Here is a 23,031-nt window from a genome sequence, read left to right on the forward strand (position 1 = left end):
TCTTTTTAAAAAAATTTTTTTCATAATAATTATTTTTTATTTTAATAACTTTACTTTATTTTACTTTATCTTCTTTCTTTCCTTCTTTCTTTCCTTCCTTCCCACCTTTAGACAACGAATCATCCCAAATTGAGGAGGCGGACTTTGAGAGCAAGATTTATGACTTTTTCCCCTTTTCCTCTTTTCGTGAGTGTGTATGTTTATGCTTCTGTATGAGATTTTGTCTGTATAGCTTTGCTTCTACCATTTGTCCTAGGGTTCTATCAGTCCATTTTTAATTTTTTTCCTTAATAATTATTTATTTATTTTAATAATTTTATTATATTTTACTTTGTTTTATTTTACTTTATCTTTTTTCTTTCTTTCCTTTTTCCTTCCTTCCTGCCTTTCTTCCTTTCTTCCTTCCTCCCTACGTCCCTCCCTCTCTCCCTCCCTCCTTTCTTTCTCTCCTTCTTTTCTTCTTTCTTTCTTTCTTCCTTCCTTTCTTTCTTTCTCTATTCTTTCATTCTTTCTTTGTACTTCTACTAATGCTTTCTTTCTACTTTTTCTTCCTTTTACTCTGAGCTGCGTGGATGAAAGGCTCTTGGGGCTGCAGGCAGGAGTCAGTGCTGTGCCTCTGAGGTGGGAGAGCCAACTTCAGGAAACTGGTCAAAAAGAGACCTCCAAGCTCCACATAATATCAAACGGTGAAAATCTCCCAGAGATCTCCATCTCAACGCCAGCACCCAGCTTCACTCAACGAACAGCAAGCTACAGTGCTGCACACCCTATGCCAAACAACTAGCAAAACAGGAACACAATCCTACCCATTAGTAGAGAGCCTTCCTAAAATCATAATAAGTCCATAGACACCCCAAACACACCACCAGTGGTGGACCTGCCCACCAGAAAGACGAGATCCAGCCTCATCCACCAGAACACAGGCACTACTGCCCTCCACCAGGAAGCCTACACAACCCACTGAACCAACCTTAGCCACTGGGGACAGACACCAAAAACAACGGGAACTATGTACCTGCAGCCTGCAAAAAGGAGACGCCAAAAACAGTAAGATAAGCAAAATGAGAAGGCAGAAAAACACACCACAGATGAAGGAGCAAGATAAAATCTCACCGGACTTAACAAATGAAGAGGAAATAGGCAGTCTACCAGAAAAAGAATTCAGAATAATGACAGTAAAGATGATCCAAAATCTCGGAAATAGAACAGACAAATGGCAAGAAATATTTAACAAGGACCTAGAAGAACTGAACATGAAACAAACAATGATGAACAACACAATAAATGAAATTAAAAATACTCTAGATGGGACCAGTAGCAGAATAACTGAGGCAGAAGAACGGATAAGTGACCTGGAAGATAAAATAGTGGAAATAACTACTGCAGAGCAGAATAAAGAAAAAGGAATGAAAAGAACTGAGGACAGTCTCAGAGACCTTTGGGGACAACATGAAACGCACCAATATTCGAATTATAGGGGTTCCAGAAGAAGAAGAGAAAAAGAAAGGGACTGAGAAAATATTTGAAGAGATTATAGTTGAAAACTTCCCTAATATGGGAAAGGAAATAGTTAATCAAGTCCAGGAAGCACAGAGAGTCCCATACAGGATAAATCCAAGGAGAAATACTCCAAGACACATATTAATCAAACTGTCAAAAATTAAATACAAAGAAAACATATTAAAAGCAGCAAGGGAAAAACAACAAATAACACACAAGGGAATCCCCATAAGACTAACAGCTGATCTTTCAGCAGAAACTCTGCAAGCCAGAAGGGACTGCCAGGACATATTTAAAGTGATGAACGAGAAAAACCTGCAATCAAGATTACTCTACCCAGCAAGGATCTCATTCAGATTTGACGGAAAAATTAAAACCTTTACAGACAAGCAAAAGCTGACAGAGTTCAGCACTACCAAACCAGCTTTGCAACAAATGCTAAAGGAACTTCTCTAGGCAAGAAACACAAGAGAAGGAAAAGACCTACAATAATGAACCCAAAACAATTTAGAAAATGGGAATAGGAACATACATATCGATAATTACCTTAAATGTAAATGGACTAAATGCTCCCACCAAAAGACACAGATTTGCTGAATGTATACAAAAACAATACCTATATAGATGCTGTCTACAAGAGACCCACTACAGACCTAGAGACACACACAGACTGAAAGTAAGGGGATGGAAAAAGATTTTCCATGCAAATGGAAACTAAAAGAAAGCTGTAGTAGCAATTCTCATATCATACAAAATAGACATTAAAATAAAGAGCATTAGAAGAGACAAAGAAGGACACTACATAATGATCAAGGGTTTGATCAAATAAGAAGATAAAAGAATTGTAAATATTTATGCACCCAACATAGGAGCCCCTCAACACATAAGGCAAATACTAACAGCCATAAAAGGGGAAATCGATAGTAACACAATCATAGTAGGGGACTTTAACACCCCATTTTCACCAATGAACAGATCATCAAAAAATGGAAATAAATAAGGAAACACAAGCTTTAAATGATACATTAAACAAGATGGACTTAATTGATATTTATAGGACATTCCATCCAAACACAACAGAATACACATTTTTCTCTAGTGCTCATGGAACATTCTCCAGGATAGATCATATCTTGGGTCACAAATCAAGCCTTGGTAAATTTAAGAAAATTGAAATTATATCAAGTATCTTTTCTGACCACAACGCTAAGAGACTAGATATCAATTACAGGAAAAGGTCTGTAAAAAATACAAACACATGGAGTCTAAACAATACACTACTTAATAACGAAGTGATCCCTGAAGAAATCAAAGAGGAAATCAAAAAATACCTAGAAACGTATGACAATGGAGACACGACAACCTGAAACCTACGGGATGCAACAAAAGCAGTTCTAAGAGGAAAATTTATAGCAATACAAGTCCACCTTAAGAAACAGGAAACATTTTGAATAAACAACCTAACCTTGCACCTAAGGCAATTAGAGAAAGAAGAACAAAAATCCCCAAATTTAGCAGAAGGAAAGAAATCATTAAAATCTAACCAGAAATACATGAAAAAGAAATGAAGGAAATGATAGCAAAGAGCAATAAATCTAAAATCTGGTTCTTTGAGAATATAAAAAAAAATAGATAAACCATTAGCCAGACTCATCTAGAAAAAAAAGGGAGAAGACCCAAATCAATAGAATTAGAAATGAAAAAGGAGAAGTAACAACTGACACTGCAGAAATACAAAAGATCATGAGAGATTACTACAAGCAACTCTATGCCAATAAAATGGAAATACTAGAAGAAATGGACAAATTCTTAGAAATGCACAACCTGCCAAGGCTGAACAGGAAGAAATAGAAAATATGAACAGACCAATCACAAGCACTAAAATTTTAACTGTGATTAAAAATCTTCCAACAAACAAAAGCCTAGGACCAGGTGGCTTCACAGGCGAATTCTATCAAATATTTGGAGAAGAGCTAACATCTATCCTTCTCAAACTCTTCCAAAATATAGCAGAGGGATGAACACTCCCAAATTCATTCTACGAGGCCAGCATCACCCTGATACCAAAACCAGACAATGATGTCACAAAGAAAGAACACTACAGGCCAATATCAGTGATGAACATAGATGCAAAAATCCTCAACAAAATACTAGCAAACAGAATCCAACAGTACATTAAAAGGATCATACACCACTATCAAGTGGGGTTTATTCCAGGAATGCAAGGATTCCTCAATATACGCAAATCAATCAATGTGATAAACCATAGTAACAAATTGAAGGAGAAAGCCATATGATCAACTCAATAGATGCAGAGAAAGCTTTCAACAAAATTCAACACCCATTTATGATAAAAACCCTGCAGAAAATAGGTATAGAGAGAACTTTCCTCAACATAATAAAGGCCATATATGACAAACCCACAGCAAACATCATCCTCAATGGTGAAAAACTGAAAGCATTTCTACCAAGATCAGGAACAAGACAAGGTTGCCCACTCTCACCACTCTTATTCAACATAGTTTTGGAAGTTTTATCCACAGTAATCAGAGAGACAAAGAAATAAAAGGAATCCAATCGGAAAAGAAGAAGTAAAGCTGTCACTGTTTGCAGATGACATGATACTATACATAGAGAATCCTAAACAGGCTACCAGAAAACTACCAGAGCTAATCAATGAATTTGGTAAAGTAGCAGGATACACAATTAATGCACAGAAATCTCTGGCATTGTTATGCACTAATGATGAAATATCTGAAAGTGAAATTAAGAAAACACTCCAGTTACCATTGCAATGAAAAGAACAAAATATCCAGAAATAAACCTACCTAAGGAGACAAAAGACCTGTATGCAGAATATTATAAGACACTGATGAAAGAAATTAAAGGTGAGAGAAATAGATGGAGAGATATACCATGTTCTTGGATTGGAAAAATCAACATTGTGAAAATGACTCTACTACCCAAAACAATCTACAGATTCAATGCAATCCCCATCAAACTACCACTGGCATTTTTCACAGAAGTAGAATAAAAAATTTCACAATTTGTATGGAAACACAAAAGACCCCGAATAGCCAAAGCAATCTTGAGAATGAAAAACGGAGCTGGAGGAATCAGGCTCCCTGACTTTAGCGTATACTACAAAGCTACAGTAATGAAGACAGTATGGTACTGGCACAAAAATAGAAAGATATATCAATGGAACAGGTTAGAAAACACAGAGATAAACCCATGCACATATGGTTACCTTATTTTTGATAAAGGAGGCAGGAATGTAGAGTGGAGAAAGGACAGCCTCTTCAATAATTTTTGTTGGGAAATCTGGACAGGTACATGTAAAAGTATGAGATTACATCACTCCCTAACACCATACACAAAAATAAACTCAAAATGAATTAAAGACCTAAATGTAAGGCCAGAAACTATCAAAGTCTTAGAGGAAAACATAGGCAGAACATTCTATGACATAAATCACAGCAAGATCCTTTTTGACCCACCTCCTAGAGAAATGGAAATAAAAACAAAAATAAACAAATGGGACCTAATGAAACTTCAAAGATTTGCACAACAAACGAAACCATAAACAAGACTAAAAGATAACCCTCAGAATGAGAGAATATATTTGCCAATGAGGCAACTGACAAAGGATCAATCTCCAAACTTTACAAGCAGCTCATGCAGCTCAATAACAAAGAAACAAACAACCCATTCAAATACTGGGCACAAGACCTAAATAGACATCTCTCCAAAGAGGATATATAGACTGCCAACAAACACATGAAAGAATGCTCAAAGTCATTAATTATTAGAGAAATGCAAATCAAAAGTACAATGAGGGCCTTCCCTGGTGGCGCAGTGGTTGAGAGTCCTCCTGCCGATGCAGGGGACATGGGTTCGTTCCTTGGTCCGGGAAGACCCCACATGCCCCGGAGCAGCTGGGCCCATGAGCCATGGCCACTGAGCCTGTGCGTCTGGATCCTGTGCTCCACAACTGGAGAGGCCACAACAGTGGGAGGCCCGCATACCGCAAAAAAAAAGAAAAGAAAACTACAATGAGATATCATCTCACACTAGTCACAATGGCCAGCATCAAAAAATCTAGAAACAATAAATGCTGGAGAGGGTGTGAAGGAAAGGGAACACTCCTCCACTGCTGGTGGGAATGTGAATTGGTACAGCCACTATGGAGAAGAGTATGGAAGTTCCTTAAAAAACTACAAATAGGGGCCTCCCTGGTGGCGCAGTGGTTGAGAGTCCGCCTGCCGATGCAGGGGACACGGGTTCATGCCCCCGTCTGGGAGGATCCCACGTGCCGCAGAGCGGCTGGGCCCGTGAGCCATGGCCGCTGGGTCTGCGCGTCCGGAGCCTGTGCTCCGCAGCGGGAGAGGCCACAACACTGAGAGGCCCGCGTACGGCAAAAAAAAAAAAAAAAAAAACTACAAATAGAACTACCATATGACCCAGCAATCCCACTAATGGGCATATACCCTGAGAAAACCGTAATTCAAAAAGAGTCATGTACCAAAATATTCATTGTAGCTCTATTTACAATAGCCCGGAGATGGAAACAACCTAAGTGTTCATCATCGGATGAATGGATAAAGAAGATGTGGCACATGTATAGAATGGAATATTACTCAGCCATAAAAAGTAATGAAATTGAGTTATTTGTAATGAGGTGGATAGACCTAGAGTCTGTCATACAGAGTGAAGTAAGTCAGAAAGAGAAAGGCAAATACCGTATGCTAACACATATATGTAGAATTTAAGAAAAAAATGTTATGAAGAACCTAGGGGTAAGACAGGAATAAAGATAGAGACCTACTAGAGAATGGACTTGAGGTTATAGGGTGGGGGAAGAGCAAACTGTGACAATGTGAGAAAGAGGCATGGACATATATAAACTACCAAACGTAAGGTGGATAGCTAGTGGGAAGCAGCTGCATAGCACAGGGAGATCAGCTCTGTGCTTTGTGACCGCCTGGAGGGGTGGGATAAGGAGGGTGGGAGGGAGGGAGACGCAAGAGGGAAGACATATGGGAACATATGTATATGTATAAGTGATTCACTTTGTTATAAAGCAGAAACTAACACACCATTGTAAAGCAATTATACCCCAATAAAGATGTTTAAAAAAAAAAGCAGAAACTACCACACCATTGTAAAGTAATTATACTCCAATAAAGATGTAGAAAAAAATAAGGAGAAATAGAAAATAAGAAAAGACCAATCAAAAGTAATGAAATTGAAACTGGGATTAAAAATCTTACAACAAACAAAAGTCCAGGACTGCATGACTTCACAGGAGAATGCTATCACATATTTAGAGAAGAGCTAAAACCCATCCTTCTCTAACTCTTCCAAAATATTGCAGATGTAGGAACACTCTGAAACTCATTCTATGTGGTCACCATCACCGTGATACCAAAAGCAGAGAAAGACACTACAACAAAAGAAAATTACAGACCAATATACTGTTGAATATAGATGCAAAATTCTCAACAAAACACTAGGAAACAGAATCCAACAACACATTAAAAGGGTCATATACTATGGTCAAGTGGCATTTATCCCAGCGATGCAAGAATTCTTCAATATACGCATTTCAATCGATGTGATACACCATATTAACAAACTGAAGAAGAAAAACCATTATGATCATCTCAATAGATGCAGAAAAAGCTTTGGACAAAATTCAACATGCACTGATGATAAAAACTCTACAACAAGGGGGCATTAGGTAACCTACTTCGACATAATAAAGGCCATATACAACAGATTCACAGCAAAATCATTCTCAATGGTGAAAAACTGAAAGCATTTCCTCTTAGATCAGGAACAAGACAATAATTTTCACTCTCACCACTGTTATTCAACATAGTTTTGGCAGTCGTAGCCATGGCAATCAGAGATGAAAAAGAAATAAAAGGAATACAAATTAGAAAAGAAGAATTAAACTGTCACTGTTTGCAGATGACATGATACTATACATGGAGAATCCTAAAGATGCCAACAGAAAACTACTAGAGCTAAGCAATGAATTTGGTAAAGTTGCAGGATACCAAATTTATACACAGAATTCTCTGGCATTCCTATACACTAATGATGTAAAATATGAAAGAGAAATTGGGGAAACACTCCCATTTACCATTGCAAGAAAAGAATAAAATATCTAGGAATAAACCTACCCAAGGAGACAAAAGACCTGTATGCAGAAAATTATAAGACGCTGATGAAAGAAATGAAAGATGACACAAATAGATGGAGAGATATACCATGTCCTTGGATTGGAGGAATCAACATTGTGAAAATGACTCTACTACCCAAAGCGATCTACAGATTCAATGCAATCCCTATCAAACTACCACTGGCATTTTTCACAGAACTAGAACAAAAAATAGCGCAATTTTTATGGAAACACAAAAGACCCCGAATAGCCAAAGCAATCTTGAGAATGAAAAATGGAGCTGGAGGAATCAGGCTCCCTGACTTCAGACTATACTAGAAATCTACAGTACTCAAGACAGTATGGTACTGGCACAAAAACAGAAAGATATATCAATGGAACAGGATAGAGAGTCCATAGATAAACCCACGCACATATGGACACCTTATCTTTGATAAAGGTGGCAGGAATGTAGAGTGGAGAAAGGACAGCCTCTTCAATAAGTGGTGCTGGGAAAACTGGACAGGTACATGTAAAAGTATGAGATTAGATCACTCCCTAACACCATACACAAAAATAAGCTCAAAATGAATTAAAGACCTAAATGTAAGGCCAGAAACTATCAAACTCTTAGAGGAAAACATAGGCAGAACACTCTATGACATAAATCACAGTAAGATCCTTTTTGACCCACCTCCTAGAGAAATGGATATAAAAACAAAAATAAACAATAGGGACCTAATGAAACTTCAAAGCTTTTGCACAGCAAAGGAAACCATAAACAAGACCAAAAAACAACTCTCAGAATGGGAGAAAATATTTGCAAATGAAGCAACTGACAAAGGATTAATTTCCAAAATTTACAAGCAGCTCATGGAGCTCAATAACAAAAAAACAAACAACCCAATCCAAAAATGGGCAGAAGACCTAAATAGACATTTCTCCAAAGAAGATATACAGACTGCCAACAAACACATGAAAGAATGCTCAACATCATTAATCATTAGAGAAATGCAAATCAAAACTACAATGAGATATCATCTCACACCAGTCAGAATGGCCATTATCAAAAAATCTAGAAACCATAAATGCTGGAGAGGGTGTGGAGAAAAGGGAACACTCTTGCCCTGCTGGTGGGAATGTGAATTCGTTCAGCCACTATGGAGAACAGTATGGAGGTTCCTTAAAAAACTACAAATAGAACTACCATATGACCCAGCAGTCCCACTACTGGGCATATACCCTGAGAAAACCAAAATTCAAAAAGGGTCATATACCAAAATATTCATTGCAGCTCTATTTACAATAGCCCGGAGATGGAAACAACCTAAGTGCCCATCATCGGATGAATGGATAAAGAAGATGTGGCACATATATACAATGGAATATTACTCAGCCATAAAAAGAAATGAAATTGAGCTATTTGTAATGAGGTGGATAGACCTAGAGTCTGTCATACAGAGTGAAGTAAGTCAGAAAGAAAACGACAAATACCGTATGCTAACACATATGTATGGAATTTAAGAAAAAAAATGTCATAAAGAACCTAGGAGTAAGATGGGAATAAAGACACAGACCTACTGGAGAATGGACTTGAGGATATGGGGAGGGGGATGGGTGAGCTGTGACAGGGCGAGAGAGAGGCACGGACATATATACACTAACAAACGTAAGGTAGATAGCTAGTGGAAGCAGCAGCGTTGCACAGGGATATCGGCTTGGTGCTTTGTGACTGCCTGGGGGGGGTGGGATAGGGAGGGTGGGAGGGACGGAGACACAAGAGGGAAGAGATATGGGAACATATGTGTATGTATAACTGATTCACTTTGTTATAAAGCAGAAACTAACACACCATTGTAAAGCAATTATACCCCAATAAAGATGTTAAAAAAAAACAACGTAGGAATAAACCTACCTAAGGAGACAAAAGAGCTGTATGCAGAAAACTATAAGACACTGACGAAAGGAATTAAAGATGATACAAACAGATGAAGAGATATACCATGTTCTTGGATCAGAAGAATCAACATTGTGAAAATGACTATACTACCCAAAGGAATCTCAAAATTCAATGCAATCCTATCAAAATAACAGTGGCAGTTTTTACAGAACTACAACAAGAAATCTTAAAATATGTATAGAGACACAGAAGACCCTGAATATCTAAAGCAGTCATGAGGGAAAAATACGGAGCTGGAGGAATCAGACTCCCTGACTTCCGACTATACCACAAAGCTACAGTAATCAAGACAACATGATATTGGCAGAAAAACAGAAATATAACTATAACACAAAGCTACAGTAATCAAGACAATATGATATTGGCAGAGAAACAGAAATAGATGAAAGGATCAGGATAGAAAGCCCAGAGATTAACCCAGCTACCTATGGTCAACTAATCTGTGACAAAGGAGGCAATGATTAACAATGGAGAAAAGACAGTCTCTTCAATAAGTGGTGCTGGGAAAACAGGACAGCAACATGTAAAAGAATGAAATTAATAACACTCCCTAACACCATACACAAAAATAAATTCAAACTGAAATGGAGACTTAAATGTAAGACTGGAGATTATAAAACTCTTAGAGCAAAACATAGGAAGAATACTCTTTGACAAAAATCACAGGAAGATTTTTTTGATCCACCTTCCAGAGTAATGGAAATAAAACCAAAACTAAACAAATGAGACCTAATGAAACTTCAAAGCGTTTCCAAAGCAAAGGAAGCTACAAACAAGACGAAAAGACAACCCTCAGAATGGGAAGAAATATTTGCAAATGAATCAACTGACAAAGGATTAATCTCCAAAATGTATAAAGAGCTCATGCAGCTCAATATTAAAAAAACAAACAATGCAATCCAAAACTGGGCAGAAGCCCTAAATAGACATTTGTCCATAGAAGACATACAGATGGCCAAGAAGCTCATGATAAGCTTCTCAACATCACTAATTATTAGAGAAATGCAAATCAAAACTACCATTAGGTATCACCTCACACCAGTTAGAATGGGCATCATCAGAAAATCTATAAACAACAAATGCTGGAGAGGGTGTGGAGAAAAGGGAACCCTCTTGCACTGCTGTGGGAATGTAAATTGATACAGTCAGTATGGAGAACAGTATGGAGGTTCCTTAAAAAACTAAAAGTAGAATTACCATATGACTCAGCAATCCCACTACTGAGCATATACCCAGAGAAAATCATAATTCAAAAAGACACATGCACCCTAATGTTCATTGCAGCACTATTTACAATAGCCAGGTCATGGAAGCAACCTAAATGCCCATTGACAGATGAATGGATAAAGAAGATGTGGTAGATATGTACAATGGAATATTACTCAGCCATATAAAGGAACAAAATTGGGTCACTTGCCGAGACATAGATGGATCGAGAGACTGACATACAGAGTGAAGTAAGTCAGAAAGAGGAAAACAAATATTGTATATTAATGCATATATGTGGGATCTAGAAAAATGTTACAGATGAAGCGGTTTGCAGGGCAGAAATAGAGACAGAGATGTAGAGAAAAAACGTATGGACACCAAAGGGGCAAAGTCGCGGGAGGGGGCGTTTGGTGTGACACACTGGGAGATTGGGATTGACAAATATACACTAATATGTATAAAATGGATAACTAATAAGAACCTGCCATATAAAAAAATAAATAAAATTCAAAATAGTGTAAAAAAAACAGGAAAATAAATAAGGAAACACAAGCTTTAAATGATACATTAAAGAAGATGGACTTAATTGATATTTATAGGAGATTCCATCCAAAAAAGACAGAATACAGTTTCTTCTCAAGTGCTCATGGAACATTCTCCATGATTGATCATATCCTGGGTCACAAATCAAGCCTTGGTAAATTTATGAAAATTTATGAAATCGTATCAAGTACCTTTTCCTACTACACCACTATGAAACTAGATATCAATTACAGGAACAAATCTTTAAAAAAAACAAACACATGGAGGCTAAACAATACATTACTAAATAACCAAGGGATAACTGAAGAAATCAAGGAGGAAATAAAAAAATACTTAGAAACTAATTACAATGAAAACATGACAACCCAAAACCTATGGGATGCAGCAAAAGCAGTTCTAAGAGGGAAGATTATAGCAATAGAATCCTACCTCAGGAAACCAGAAACATCTTAAATACACAACCTAACCTTATACCTAAAGCAATTAGAGAAAGAACAAAAAAACCCCCAAAGTTGGCAGTAGGAAAGAAATCATGAAGATCAGATCAGAAATAAATGTAAACAAAATGAAGGAAACAATAGTGAAGATCTATGAAATAAAAGGTGGTTCATTGAGAAGATAAACAAAATTGAAAAACCATTAGCCAGGCTCATCAAGAAAAAAAGGGAGGGACTTCCCTGGTGGCGCAGTGGTTGAGAATCTGCCTGCCAATGCAGGGAACACAGGTTCAAACCCTGGTCTGGGAAGATCCCACATGCCGCGGAGCAACTAAGCCCGTGCGCCACAACTACTGAGCCTGCGCGTCTGGAGCCTGTGCTCTGCAACAAGAGAGGCCGCGACAGTGAGAGGCCTGCGCACCGCGATGAAGAGTGGCCCCCGCTTGCCACAACTAGAGAAAGCCCTCACACAGAAACGAAGACCCAACACAGCCAAATAAATAAATTAATTAAATTTTAAAAAAAAAGAAAAAAAGGGAGAAGGCTCATATCAATAGAATTCAAAATGAAAAATGAGAAGTAACACCTGATACTGAGGAAACACAAAGGATCTTTAGATATTACTACAAGCAACTATATACCAATAAATTGAACAACCTGGAAGAAATGGACAAATTCTTAGAAAAGCACAACCTTCCAAGACTGAATCAGGAAGAAATATAAAATATAAACAGAGCAATTGAAGCACTGAAATTGAGACTGTTTTTCAAAATCTTCCAACAAACAAAAGCTGAGTACCAGATGGCTTCACAGGTGAATTCTATCAAACATTTAGAGAAGAGCTACCAACCATCCTTCTCAAACTCTTCTAAAATATAGCAGACGGAAGAACACTCCCAAACTAATTCTACGAGGTCATATCACCCTGATTCCCAAATTAGACAAAGATGTCACAAAGAAAGAACACTACACTGATGTAGTGTAGTGTTCATCACTGATGAACATAGATGCAAAAATCCTCAACAGAATACTAGCAAACAGAATCCAAAACACATGAAAAGGATCATGCACCATGATCAACTGGGGTTTATCCCAGTAATGCAAGGGTTCTTCAATATAAGCAAATCAATCAATGTGATAAACCGCATTAACAAACTGAAGGAGAAAAATCCATATGATCATCTCAATAGATGCAGAAAAAGTTTTTGACAAAATTCAACACCCATTTATGATAAGAACCCTTCAGAAAGTAGGTATAGAAGGAGCTTACTTCAACATAATAAAGGCTATATATGACAAACCCACAGCCAACATCATTCTCAATGGTGAAAAACTGAAACCATTTCCTCTAAGATCAGGAACATGACAAGGTTTTCTATTCTCACCATTATTATTCAACATAGTTCTGGAAGTTTTAGCCACAGCAATCAGAGATGAAAAGGAAATAAAAGGAATCCAAATCAGAAGAGAAGTAAAGCTGTCACTGCTGATGACACGATACTGCACATAGAGAATCCTAAAGATGTTACCAGGAAACTACTAGAGCTAATCAGTGAATTTGGTCAAGTAATTAATGCACAGAAATCTCTTCCATTCCTATACACTAATGATGAAATATCTGAAAGAGAAATTAAGGAAACACTCCCATTTACCACTGCAACAAAAAGAATAAAATACCTAGGACTAAACCTAGTTAGGGAGACAAAAGACCTGTACTCCAAAAACTGTAAGACACTGATGAAAGAAATTGAAGACATAAAAACATGGAAAGATATACCAGATTCTTGGGTTGGAAAAATCAATATTGTTAAAATGACCATACTATCCAAGGCAATCTGAAGATTCATTGCATTCCCTATGAAAGTACCAGTGGCATTTTCCATAGAACCTGAACCAAAAATCATAAAATTTTTATGGAAACACAAAAGACCCATAATAGCCAAATCAATCTCCAGAAGAAAGAACAGAGGTGGAGGAATTATGCTCCCTGACTTCATACTATACTACAAAGCTACACTAATCCAAATCATACGGTACTAGAACAAAACAGACATGTAGATCAATGCAACAGGATAGAAAGCCCAGAAATAAACCTACACACTCACAGTCAATTAATCAATGACAAAGGAGGCAGGAATACACAGTGGAGAAAAGACAGTCTCTTCAATAAGTAGTGCTAGGAAATCTGGACAGCTACATGTAAAAGAATGAAATTACAACATTCTCTAACACCATATACAAAAACAAACTCAAAATGGATTAAAGACCTAAATGTAAGATTGGATACTATAAAACTCCTAGAGGAAAACAAAAGCAGAATACTCTTTGACATAAATCACAGCAATATTTTTTTGGATCTGTCTCCTAAAGTAAAGGAAATAAAAGCAAAAATAAACAAATGGGACCTAATCACGTTTAAAAGCTTTTGAAGAGCCAAGGAAACCACTGACAAAATGAAAAGACAGCTTAGTGAATGGGAGAAAATATTTGAAAATGGTATGACCTATGAGGGATTAACAACCAACATATATAAACAGCTCATACAGTTGAACATCATAAAAAAAACCCAACTAAAAAATGGGCAGAAGAACTAAATAGACATTTATCCAAAGAGGAAATGCAGATGGCCAACAGGCACATGAAAACATGCTCAACATCACTAATCATCAGGGAAATGCAAATCAAAACCACAAGATAACACTTCACACCTATCAGAATGGCTATCATTGAAAAGAGCACAAATAAAAAATGTTGGTGAGCATGTGGAAAAAGGGACCATTTTATACTCTTGTTGGGAATGTAAATTGGTGCAGCTACTGCGGAAAACAGTATGGAGGTTTCTCAAAAAACTAAAAATAGTACTACCATATGACCCAACAATTCCACTCTTGGGTATATATCCAACAACAACAAAAAACAGTCATTTGAAAAGATACATGCAACCCCAATGTTCCTAGCAGCATTATAATTGCCAAGATATGGAAGCAACCTAAGTGTCCATCAACAGATGAATGGGTAAAATTGGGTATACACACACACACACACACACACACACACACACACACACACACAAAATGGAATACGACTCAGCCATAAAAAAGAATGAAATTTTGTCATCTACAGCAACATGGATGGACTTGGAAGGCATTATGCTAAGTGAAATAAGTCAGACAGAGAAAGACAAATACTGTATGATATCACTTATATGTGGAATCTAAAAAATACAACAAAGTAGTGAATATAACAAAAAAGGAGCAGACTCACAGATATAGAGAACAAACTAGTGGTCACCAGTGGGGAGAAGGGGGAGGGGCAGTATAGGGGTGGAGGAGTGGGAGGTACGAACCATTGGGTATAACACAGGCTCAAAGATGTGTTGTACAACGTGGGGAATATAGCCAATATTTTGTAATAACTGTAAATGGAAAGTAATCTTTATAATTGTATGAAAAATTTTTTAAAAAGTTAAAAAAAATCCATGTACCCATGTCTTGGTTTCCAAATACTGTCTCCCACTAAATGGTACCAGAGATCCATAGAGAAATGGTCAATGAGTCAGGAAACACCAGACAAACATGAAAGTAAAAAAGTAAGGAAATATTGAACTCAAAGTATATATCAAAGAATGATGGGAATATGTCAAATAATCAGAGAATCCAGGTTGAATGGGCTGCCACTGGGACAATTTGAGCATTAAAATAAATTATGATAGCAATAGCGTATTCATGAAATAAAGTAAAAAAAATCTGTGTGCCAAACTAAGATAAATAAATAAATAGATGGAGGGGGAAAAAAGCTCTTCCTTGAAGTAGAATACAAACTAATGTAGTAAAAATGATGATGTTTGAAAATGACCATTTTGCAGCCTTCATAGTAATAACTGATGTGGTAAAGAATTATCAATAGATATTAAGGCCAGTGGATTTTAGTTTGATGAGGAATAGGATATCTACACAGTTTCAAAGTACCCCCAGCAAAATTATTAACTACAAAGAGGAAAACGGAACTTTATAGTGGATTAATCTAGCAAACATCATCTGAACAAAGTAATCAAGGTTAACATTTCTTCTAAGGGGTCAAATCAATATTATACGCCACTGATATGCTGCCCTAAGAACAAGTTATTACTTCTCTGACATTCCTGCCAAAATGCATAATCTATACATAATAATGAGGAACTGGCATGCAAATTTAAACTTAGGAACAATCTACAAAATAATTGTTCTGTAGTCTTCTAAATTGTCAATGTCATGAGAGATAAAGAAAGGTTGAACTGTTCCAGGGTAATAATAAAAAAAAAAAACTGAAGAGACATGAGAACTAAATGCAATGCATCATCTTGGATTGAAATTTTGATCAGGAAAAGAAAATAGCTATAAAAGACATTATTGGGATAAATAGGTGAAATTGGAATATGGCCTAGATAATAATATTGGAACCCCAATTTCATATACTACAAAACTATAGTAATCAAAAGAGTATGGTGCTGACATAAAAACAGACATACAGACCTTGGAACAGAATCGGGAGCCCAGAATAAAATGCTGCATATACAGTCCACTAATATTTGACAAGGGATCTGAGAGTACTTAATGGAGAAAAGATAGTCTATTTCATAAATAATGCTGAGGAAACTGAATATTCACACAAAAAAGAATAAAACTGGAGCCCAATCTTATACCACTCGCAAAAATTAATTCAAGATAGATTAAAGACTTAAAGGTAAGGATCTGAAACCATGAAATTCCTAGAAGAAAACAGGGAAAAAGCTTCTTGATATTTGTCTTTGCAATGATTTTATGGATATGACACCCGAAGCATAAGCAACAAAAGCAAAAAATAAACGAATGGGACTATACCAAACTAAAAAGCTTCTGCACAGACAAAGAAATGATTGACAAAATGAAAAAGCAAACTATGGAATGGGAGAAAATATTTTTAAAACATATATCTGATAAGAAATTAATATCCAGAATATATAAGGAACAGAAAAACAAGTAATCTAATTCAAAAAGGTGCAAAAGACCTAAATAGACATTTTTCCAAAGAAGACATATCTGGCTAACAGGCACATGAAAAGGTACTCAACATCACTAATCATCAGGGAAATACAAATCAAAAACACAATGAGATATCTCACACTTTTTAGAATGGCTATTAACAAAAGCAGGAGATAACAAATGCTGGTGATGATATAGAGAAAAGTGAACCCTTGCACATCCCTTGATGGGAATGTGAACTGAAATATCTACTATGGAAAGCAGTATGTTGGTTCCTCAAAGAATTAAAAATAGAACTACCATATGATCCAGCAATTCCACTCCTTGGTATATCTGAAGGAAATGAAATCACGATCTCGAGATATCTGCAACCCCTATGTTTACTGCATCATTATTTACAATAGCCAAGATGTGGAAACAAACTAAGTGTCCACTGACAGATGAATGGACAAAGAAAAAAAAATACACAATGGAACATTATTCAGCTATAAAAAAAAAGGAAATCTTGTCATTTCTGACATAGTGGATAAACCTTGAGGGCATCAGGCAAAGAGAAATAAGTCAGACAGAAAAAGATAAATACTGTATGCTCTCACTTATGCATGGAATCTAAAAAAACTGAACTCATAGAAACAGAGAGTATATTGGTGGTTTCCAGGGGTGGTAGGGTAGGGGAAATGGGTGAAGGTGGTCAAAGGGTATAAACTTTCAGTGGTAACATGAATAAGTTCTAGGGATCTAATATAAAGCATGATGTATATTATACTGTAATTAATACTATAGTTATAGTATATATAGTTATATAACTATAGTTAGTAGAGTTAATACTATAGTATAATGACTACAGTTAACAATTCTGTATTGTATACTTAAAAGTTGCTAGGAGAGTAGATCTTAAAAGTTCTCACCACACACACACACAAAAATAGTAACTATATGAGGTGATTGATGTGTTAACTAATCTTATCCTGTGTAATCATTTTGTAATATATACATGTAGCAAATCATCACACTGTACACTTTAAACTTACAATGTTATATGTCAAATATAACAGTATGGAGGTTCCTTAAAAAACTAAAAATAGAACTACCATACGAGCCAGCAATCCCACTACTGGGCATATACCCTGAGAAAACCATAATTCAAAAGGACACATGTACCACAATGTTCATTGCAGCGCTATTTAGAATAGCCATGATATGGAAACAAATGTCCAATGACAGATGAATGGATAAAGAAGATGTGGTACATATATACAATGGAATATTACTCAGCCATAAAAAGGAATGAAATTGGGTCATTTGTGGAGATGTGGATGGACCTAGAGTCTGTCATATAGAGTGAAGTAAGCCAGAAAGAAAAAAAGAAATATCGTATATTAGCGCATATATGTGGAACTTAGAAAAATGGTACAGATTAACCTATTAGCAGGGCAGGAATAGAGATGTAGACATAGAGAAAGGACATGTGGATATGGTGTGGGAAGGGGAGGGTGGAACAAAGTGGGAGATTAGGTTTGACATAAATACACTACCATGTGTAAAATAGCCAGTGGGAACCTGCTGTATAGCACAGGGAACTCAGCTCAGTGCTCTGTGACAACCTAGATGGGGCGAGGGGTGGGAGGGAGGTTTAAGAGGGAGGGGATATTGGTATACATATAGCTGATTCTGATTCACTTCATTGTACAGCAGAAGCTAACACAACACTCTAAAGCAATTATACTCCAATAAAAAAAATAAAGCTGGAAAAAATGAACTATAATAGAGCTTACATTGTCCATTTGAAATACATGTTCTCCCAAACTCATCCCTTTTTCAGTGAGTATGAGTGGATAATCTTGACAATAAAGGTTTATGGAACAAAAAATTGGAACAATGTCCAATTTCTATTTTGACACATGTACTGAGGCTATGTAAGAGAAAGGCATTATTCTGAGGAAATATACACTGAAGTATTTACAGGTAAAGGAGCATGATGTCTGCAAGTTACTCTCAAATAGTTCAAAGAGAGAGAAGGAGGGAGGGGGGAGGCTTAAGACAGGGAAGGGAAAGGGGAAGGGAGAGTGAGAGGGAGAAACAGAAATAGAGAATTATAAAGCAAACATGGTAAAATGGTAATTGGTGAACCTGGGTAAAGGGTGTATGGGAGTTTTTGGTAATATTCTCAGAACGTTTCTTTAAGTGTAGAATTAGATCAAAATAAAAGGTTTAAAATCACAAGTGTAAATATCATCAATAACTCCATCACTGAATAGCGTAATCAGTTTCCCTATGTATTTAATGAAAGAAAAAGTTTTATATTGCTGAAATCTATTGGGATGAGGAGCCAGTGTATAATTTTGTTTTTGTTACCAGAAGAATAATAAAGATGAAGTTTAACTGTAACTGGATTAATAATTTCACAATATGATTTCTAAAAAAGAGATCATATGTATGTAAATTGAAACAAAACCAAATAACTCATGAGTCAAAAAAGAAATCATAAGAGCAATTAGATACTAATAATTGAATAATAATAAAAATACTACACATAAAAACCTGTGAAATTCTTCTAAAGTGGTATGTAGTGGAAAACTTCGTTATAAATTCTTATTTTAGGAAAGAAGATTTAAAATTACTGAGCTAATGGTCCAAATAAATAAATTAGAAAAAGAGCAAACAAAAAGAAAGTAAAGAGAAAAATAAAGATAAAAGGAAAAATTATAAAAATAGGGGACAAAATATTCAATGGTGAGGCCTGATGAAACCAAAAGCAGGAAATACATTAGAAAACTGAATATTATAATTTATCACACAGTCACAGTGTCATATTAATGGAGGAAAATACCCCACATGATCATGGCAGTAGATGCAAAGTATTTGGAGAAAAAACTCCATACTCATTCAGAATAAAAGCTCTCAGCAAACTAAGAATACAAAGGAATTTCTTTAACCCGAAAAAGAAAATCTACTAAAAATGGTGAAATACGTATAGTTTCCTTGTAAATTCAGGAGCAAGACAAGGAAATCCTCTGTCACTGCCACTATTTCTCATTGTACCGAAGATCCTAGCTAGCCCGGTAAGACAAATTAAAAAATAAATATTGGAAAGGAACAAACTGCCATTATTCACAATATAATAAATTAACAGATAATCCAGAGAACCTACAAATTATTAGAACAGATATAAATCAGAAAGGTTACAGTGTATAAAATCAGTATGTAAAAATATCAATCGTGTTCTCATTTACGGGCAATAATCTGAAAATGTGGTTTAAAATATACATTTCACAGTAACAGCAGGAACTATAAGGTAATTAGGAATGAATATAGCAAAACAGCTTATAGATAACATTATTATTATATGGTATATATGCTTTCATATAATGTAGAAAATGGTTTCAATTTATCATTTGGTGCTAGCTTTTTGTTTGGCTAGTTATATTTAATGTGTCATAATCAACTCTTATTCCTGCTCCTTCCTTAAAAAGTTTTTGGTAAAGAGATTACCTTAAAAATCACAACTTCCTGAAGCAGGACATCAGAAAAGCAGGGTAGCGTTGTCAATAATCTTCATTGTCTTCACTGAATAATTATTTTATGGATGCACCAAGGAAATGGAGTCATACTGCAATCCCTCAAAGACTGAAAAATAATAAAATAACATTAAATCATTTCTTCTGTTACTGTTCATCTCTTTCCCCTGGGCTCCTCAAGTCCTTATGCTTTACCATACCCCCATTGCAGTTATATATTCATGAAAAACAGTTATATAGACAGTAGTAGAAGGGATCTATTGCATAGTAATTATGAGCAGAGACTTTAGGAAGCTTTGTAGAACAGTGTCTGGCACATAAAGATGTTCAGTAAATATTTGCTATTATTATAATTTTCAATGATTTGAGTCACTGGAGGAAATTATGTAGCTCTTACACTTTTTGCCCTGTACAACCTTTGTTTTCTGTTTGAGCATTGCTATCCCTATGGTGCCTCCCAGTCCCAACTCTACCCCTTTGAACAAAGAGGTAAAGTTGAGGGAAATCAGGCAGTAAGGAATGACTGGGTGATGCCTCCAAGCACAATAGAGCTCATTCTTTTTCTATGCACTACCACCAAGCCCCAAGTCCAGAACTCCCTTAGTTGCCACTGTTATCCCATCATTCATTGACCTATTTATTCAAATATCTGTTTCACTCCTATGTGCTTTGGTTATCCATCCCCTACAGCTCCCAGCATAATGCCTAGTCCATTGCAAGGGCTTCTTAAAGGTTTGTTGCATGAATGAAGAAAGGATGCCCTGTCTCCTTTGGATTACAAGAATCTGTGAGGTTTCGGTCAGCGTTTGTTTTTTGTATTCTATAAGCTCATCTAAATAGAAGATCATTTTTCTGATAGTAAAAACTGGACTGCTAAAATACAATACTTCCTTGAAAATCTTCAGTGGCTTCCACTGCTTATGGATTAAACTGCATACTCCTTAGCATAACATTTAAAGCCCTGCAGCACTCTATCTCACCTAGTTCTTCTCATACATTCAGAGTTATAGCCAAGTTTTCCTAGAACAAGCCTGCCTTGGGAAAGGTAAGCCAGAAAAACATTCTCTCCCCCTCCACATGGCAGATGTCACTCACCCTTTAAGGTCCACCCAGAGTTACCCCTTTCTCTTTGATGGCTCAAGATTACTACCAGGCAGAATGATTTGGTCCATCTCGTCCCCCCCGCCCCCGTGCTTCCTAAATACCTTGAACAAGCAAACATTATGGCACTTGGGTTTGAGTTACCATATTGTAACTTTTTGTTTTTTACTAATTGAATTCTCCTGCCATACACAGAGAAGCACACACCTCTGAAGGCTCACCTTACAATACTGCTACCACAGTGCTAGCCATAGGAATTAGGCCTTCAATATAATGTTGTTATTGATCTTGAACCAATCATTTTTTGAATGGAAAAGTTTCAAATATACACAAAAGTAGCAAGAACAGTTTAATGAATCCCCATGTATACGTCACTCAGCTTTAACAATTATTAACTCATGAACATTTTGTTTGTACCCCTCACCTTGGCCCTACTGAATTACTTTCAAGCATATCAAAAGATTAAGTCTACTTCTTAAAAATATAACCACAATTGTCATAGCTAATATATTAAAATAATTACTTAATGTTATTAAATATCCATAAATTCACCCCCACATATTTTGTGAAAGAGCTATTTAATGCCTGCATGTTCTTTCTTCAACTTTGAAATCCTGGAGAGAATAGGGAAAGGGAGAAGGAGATCTGGGAAAATATATAATTAAGTTTCAGAGAGCCTGGATATCCCAAATGAGAAAGAATCTGACCTGGTTTGGGGTGAGAGAAGTGTATTGTACTATTTCTCCGGAGAAGGTGGGTGCGACTTCAGGCCCGGTGATGCTGGAGGAGGTGTGGAAGGGAGAGGGGTACTACCTCCGTTGGGGGTTCCTTCTGGATAATCCCAACGTGGAGCTAGGAGGCAGCGCTTTTTTGGAGGCTTGATTTCCCGCGTGTTTCCAGGCTGGAGCGTGGATCTCCCGGAGGTACAAGGTTGGTCCCCCATAAGGATTATAGGACCCGGGTGTCAGCTCTCTCCGGTGGGCCCTGGCGAAGCCAAGAGACCGGAGATGGCGGCGGGTCCCCTCCAGGCACAGAGCTTCCTCCGGGTTTCGCTTTTTCCGTATTTCCTGTATCCTGAGACGTATATCCCCTCTCCGCCTCGCTCCCTACCCCACCACATTTTAACGTTTCTACAAGGATGGGTCTTTAAAAAAACGATGCTCATATTTAATATAATGTTTTCCCCATCCCGCCCCCCAGTGTAACTAAATCTGTGAACAGTCTTATACTGTCTATGAAATTCTAAGTTACAAGAAATTTAGGTTTACTCATAAGTGGTAAACTCTGCGTAGATTGTTGAAAGGCGCTTGGTGTGGGGGCGGGGCGGCGGGGGGGGGAGGAGAACAAAGAGGTGATTGAAGAGCTAAGAGCTTTACGATCTAGTTGCAGAAGCACAACACAGAGCCATGAAACAATCTACGACCATTTAGAAAGCAATATACAAACGTCTTAGTTGACTAAAGTGCAGAATAGCACACCAGCCACCAGCACTGACCGTGGAAATTGAATGTAGAAAACAAATTCATCGTATGTCATAGAATCTAAGATTACTTTCTTCTTCATATTTTAACAAATTAGAAATCTCTGAAGGCTT

The 23,031-nt window shown here is 36.8% G+C and overlaps 1 protein-coding gene across 2 annotated transcripts in view; it reads right to left on the minus strand.

Moving 5' to 3' along the window:
- NBDY (negative regulator of P-body association) overlaps positions 1 to 22,463 on the minus strand; it is a 51,458-nt gene extending 28,995 nt beyond the window's left edge. For both annotated transcript variants that reach the window (XM_073799693.1, XM_033849965.2), the window contains exons 1-2: positions 22,145 to 22,463; positions 20,311 to 20,445 (exon numbers count right to left, since the gene is read on the minus strand). In XM_073799693.1, coding sequence (XP_073655794.1) covers positions 22,174 to 22,380 — 207 coding nt within the window. In that variant the 5' untranslated portion in view covers positions 22,381 to 22,463 and the 3' untranslated portion in view covers positions 20,311 to 20,445; positions 22,145 to 22,173. The remainder of the gene's footprint in view (positions 1 to 20,310; positions 20,446 to 22,144) is intronic.
- Positions 22,464 to 23,031: the final 568 nt, after the last annotated feature.

This window comes from Tursiops truncatus, chromosome X, assembly GCF_011762595.2.
Source record: "Tursiops truncatus isolate mTurTru1 chromosome X, mTurTru1.mat.Y, whole genome shotgun sequence".
In the NCBI taxonomy this organism is placed as follows: domain Eukaryota; kingdom Metazoa; phylum Chordata; class Mammalia; order Artiodactyla; family Delphinidae; genus Tursiops; species Tursiops truncatus.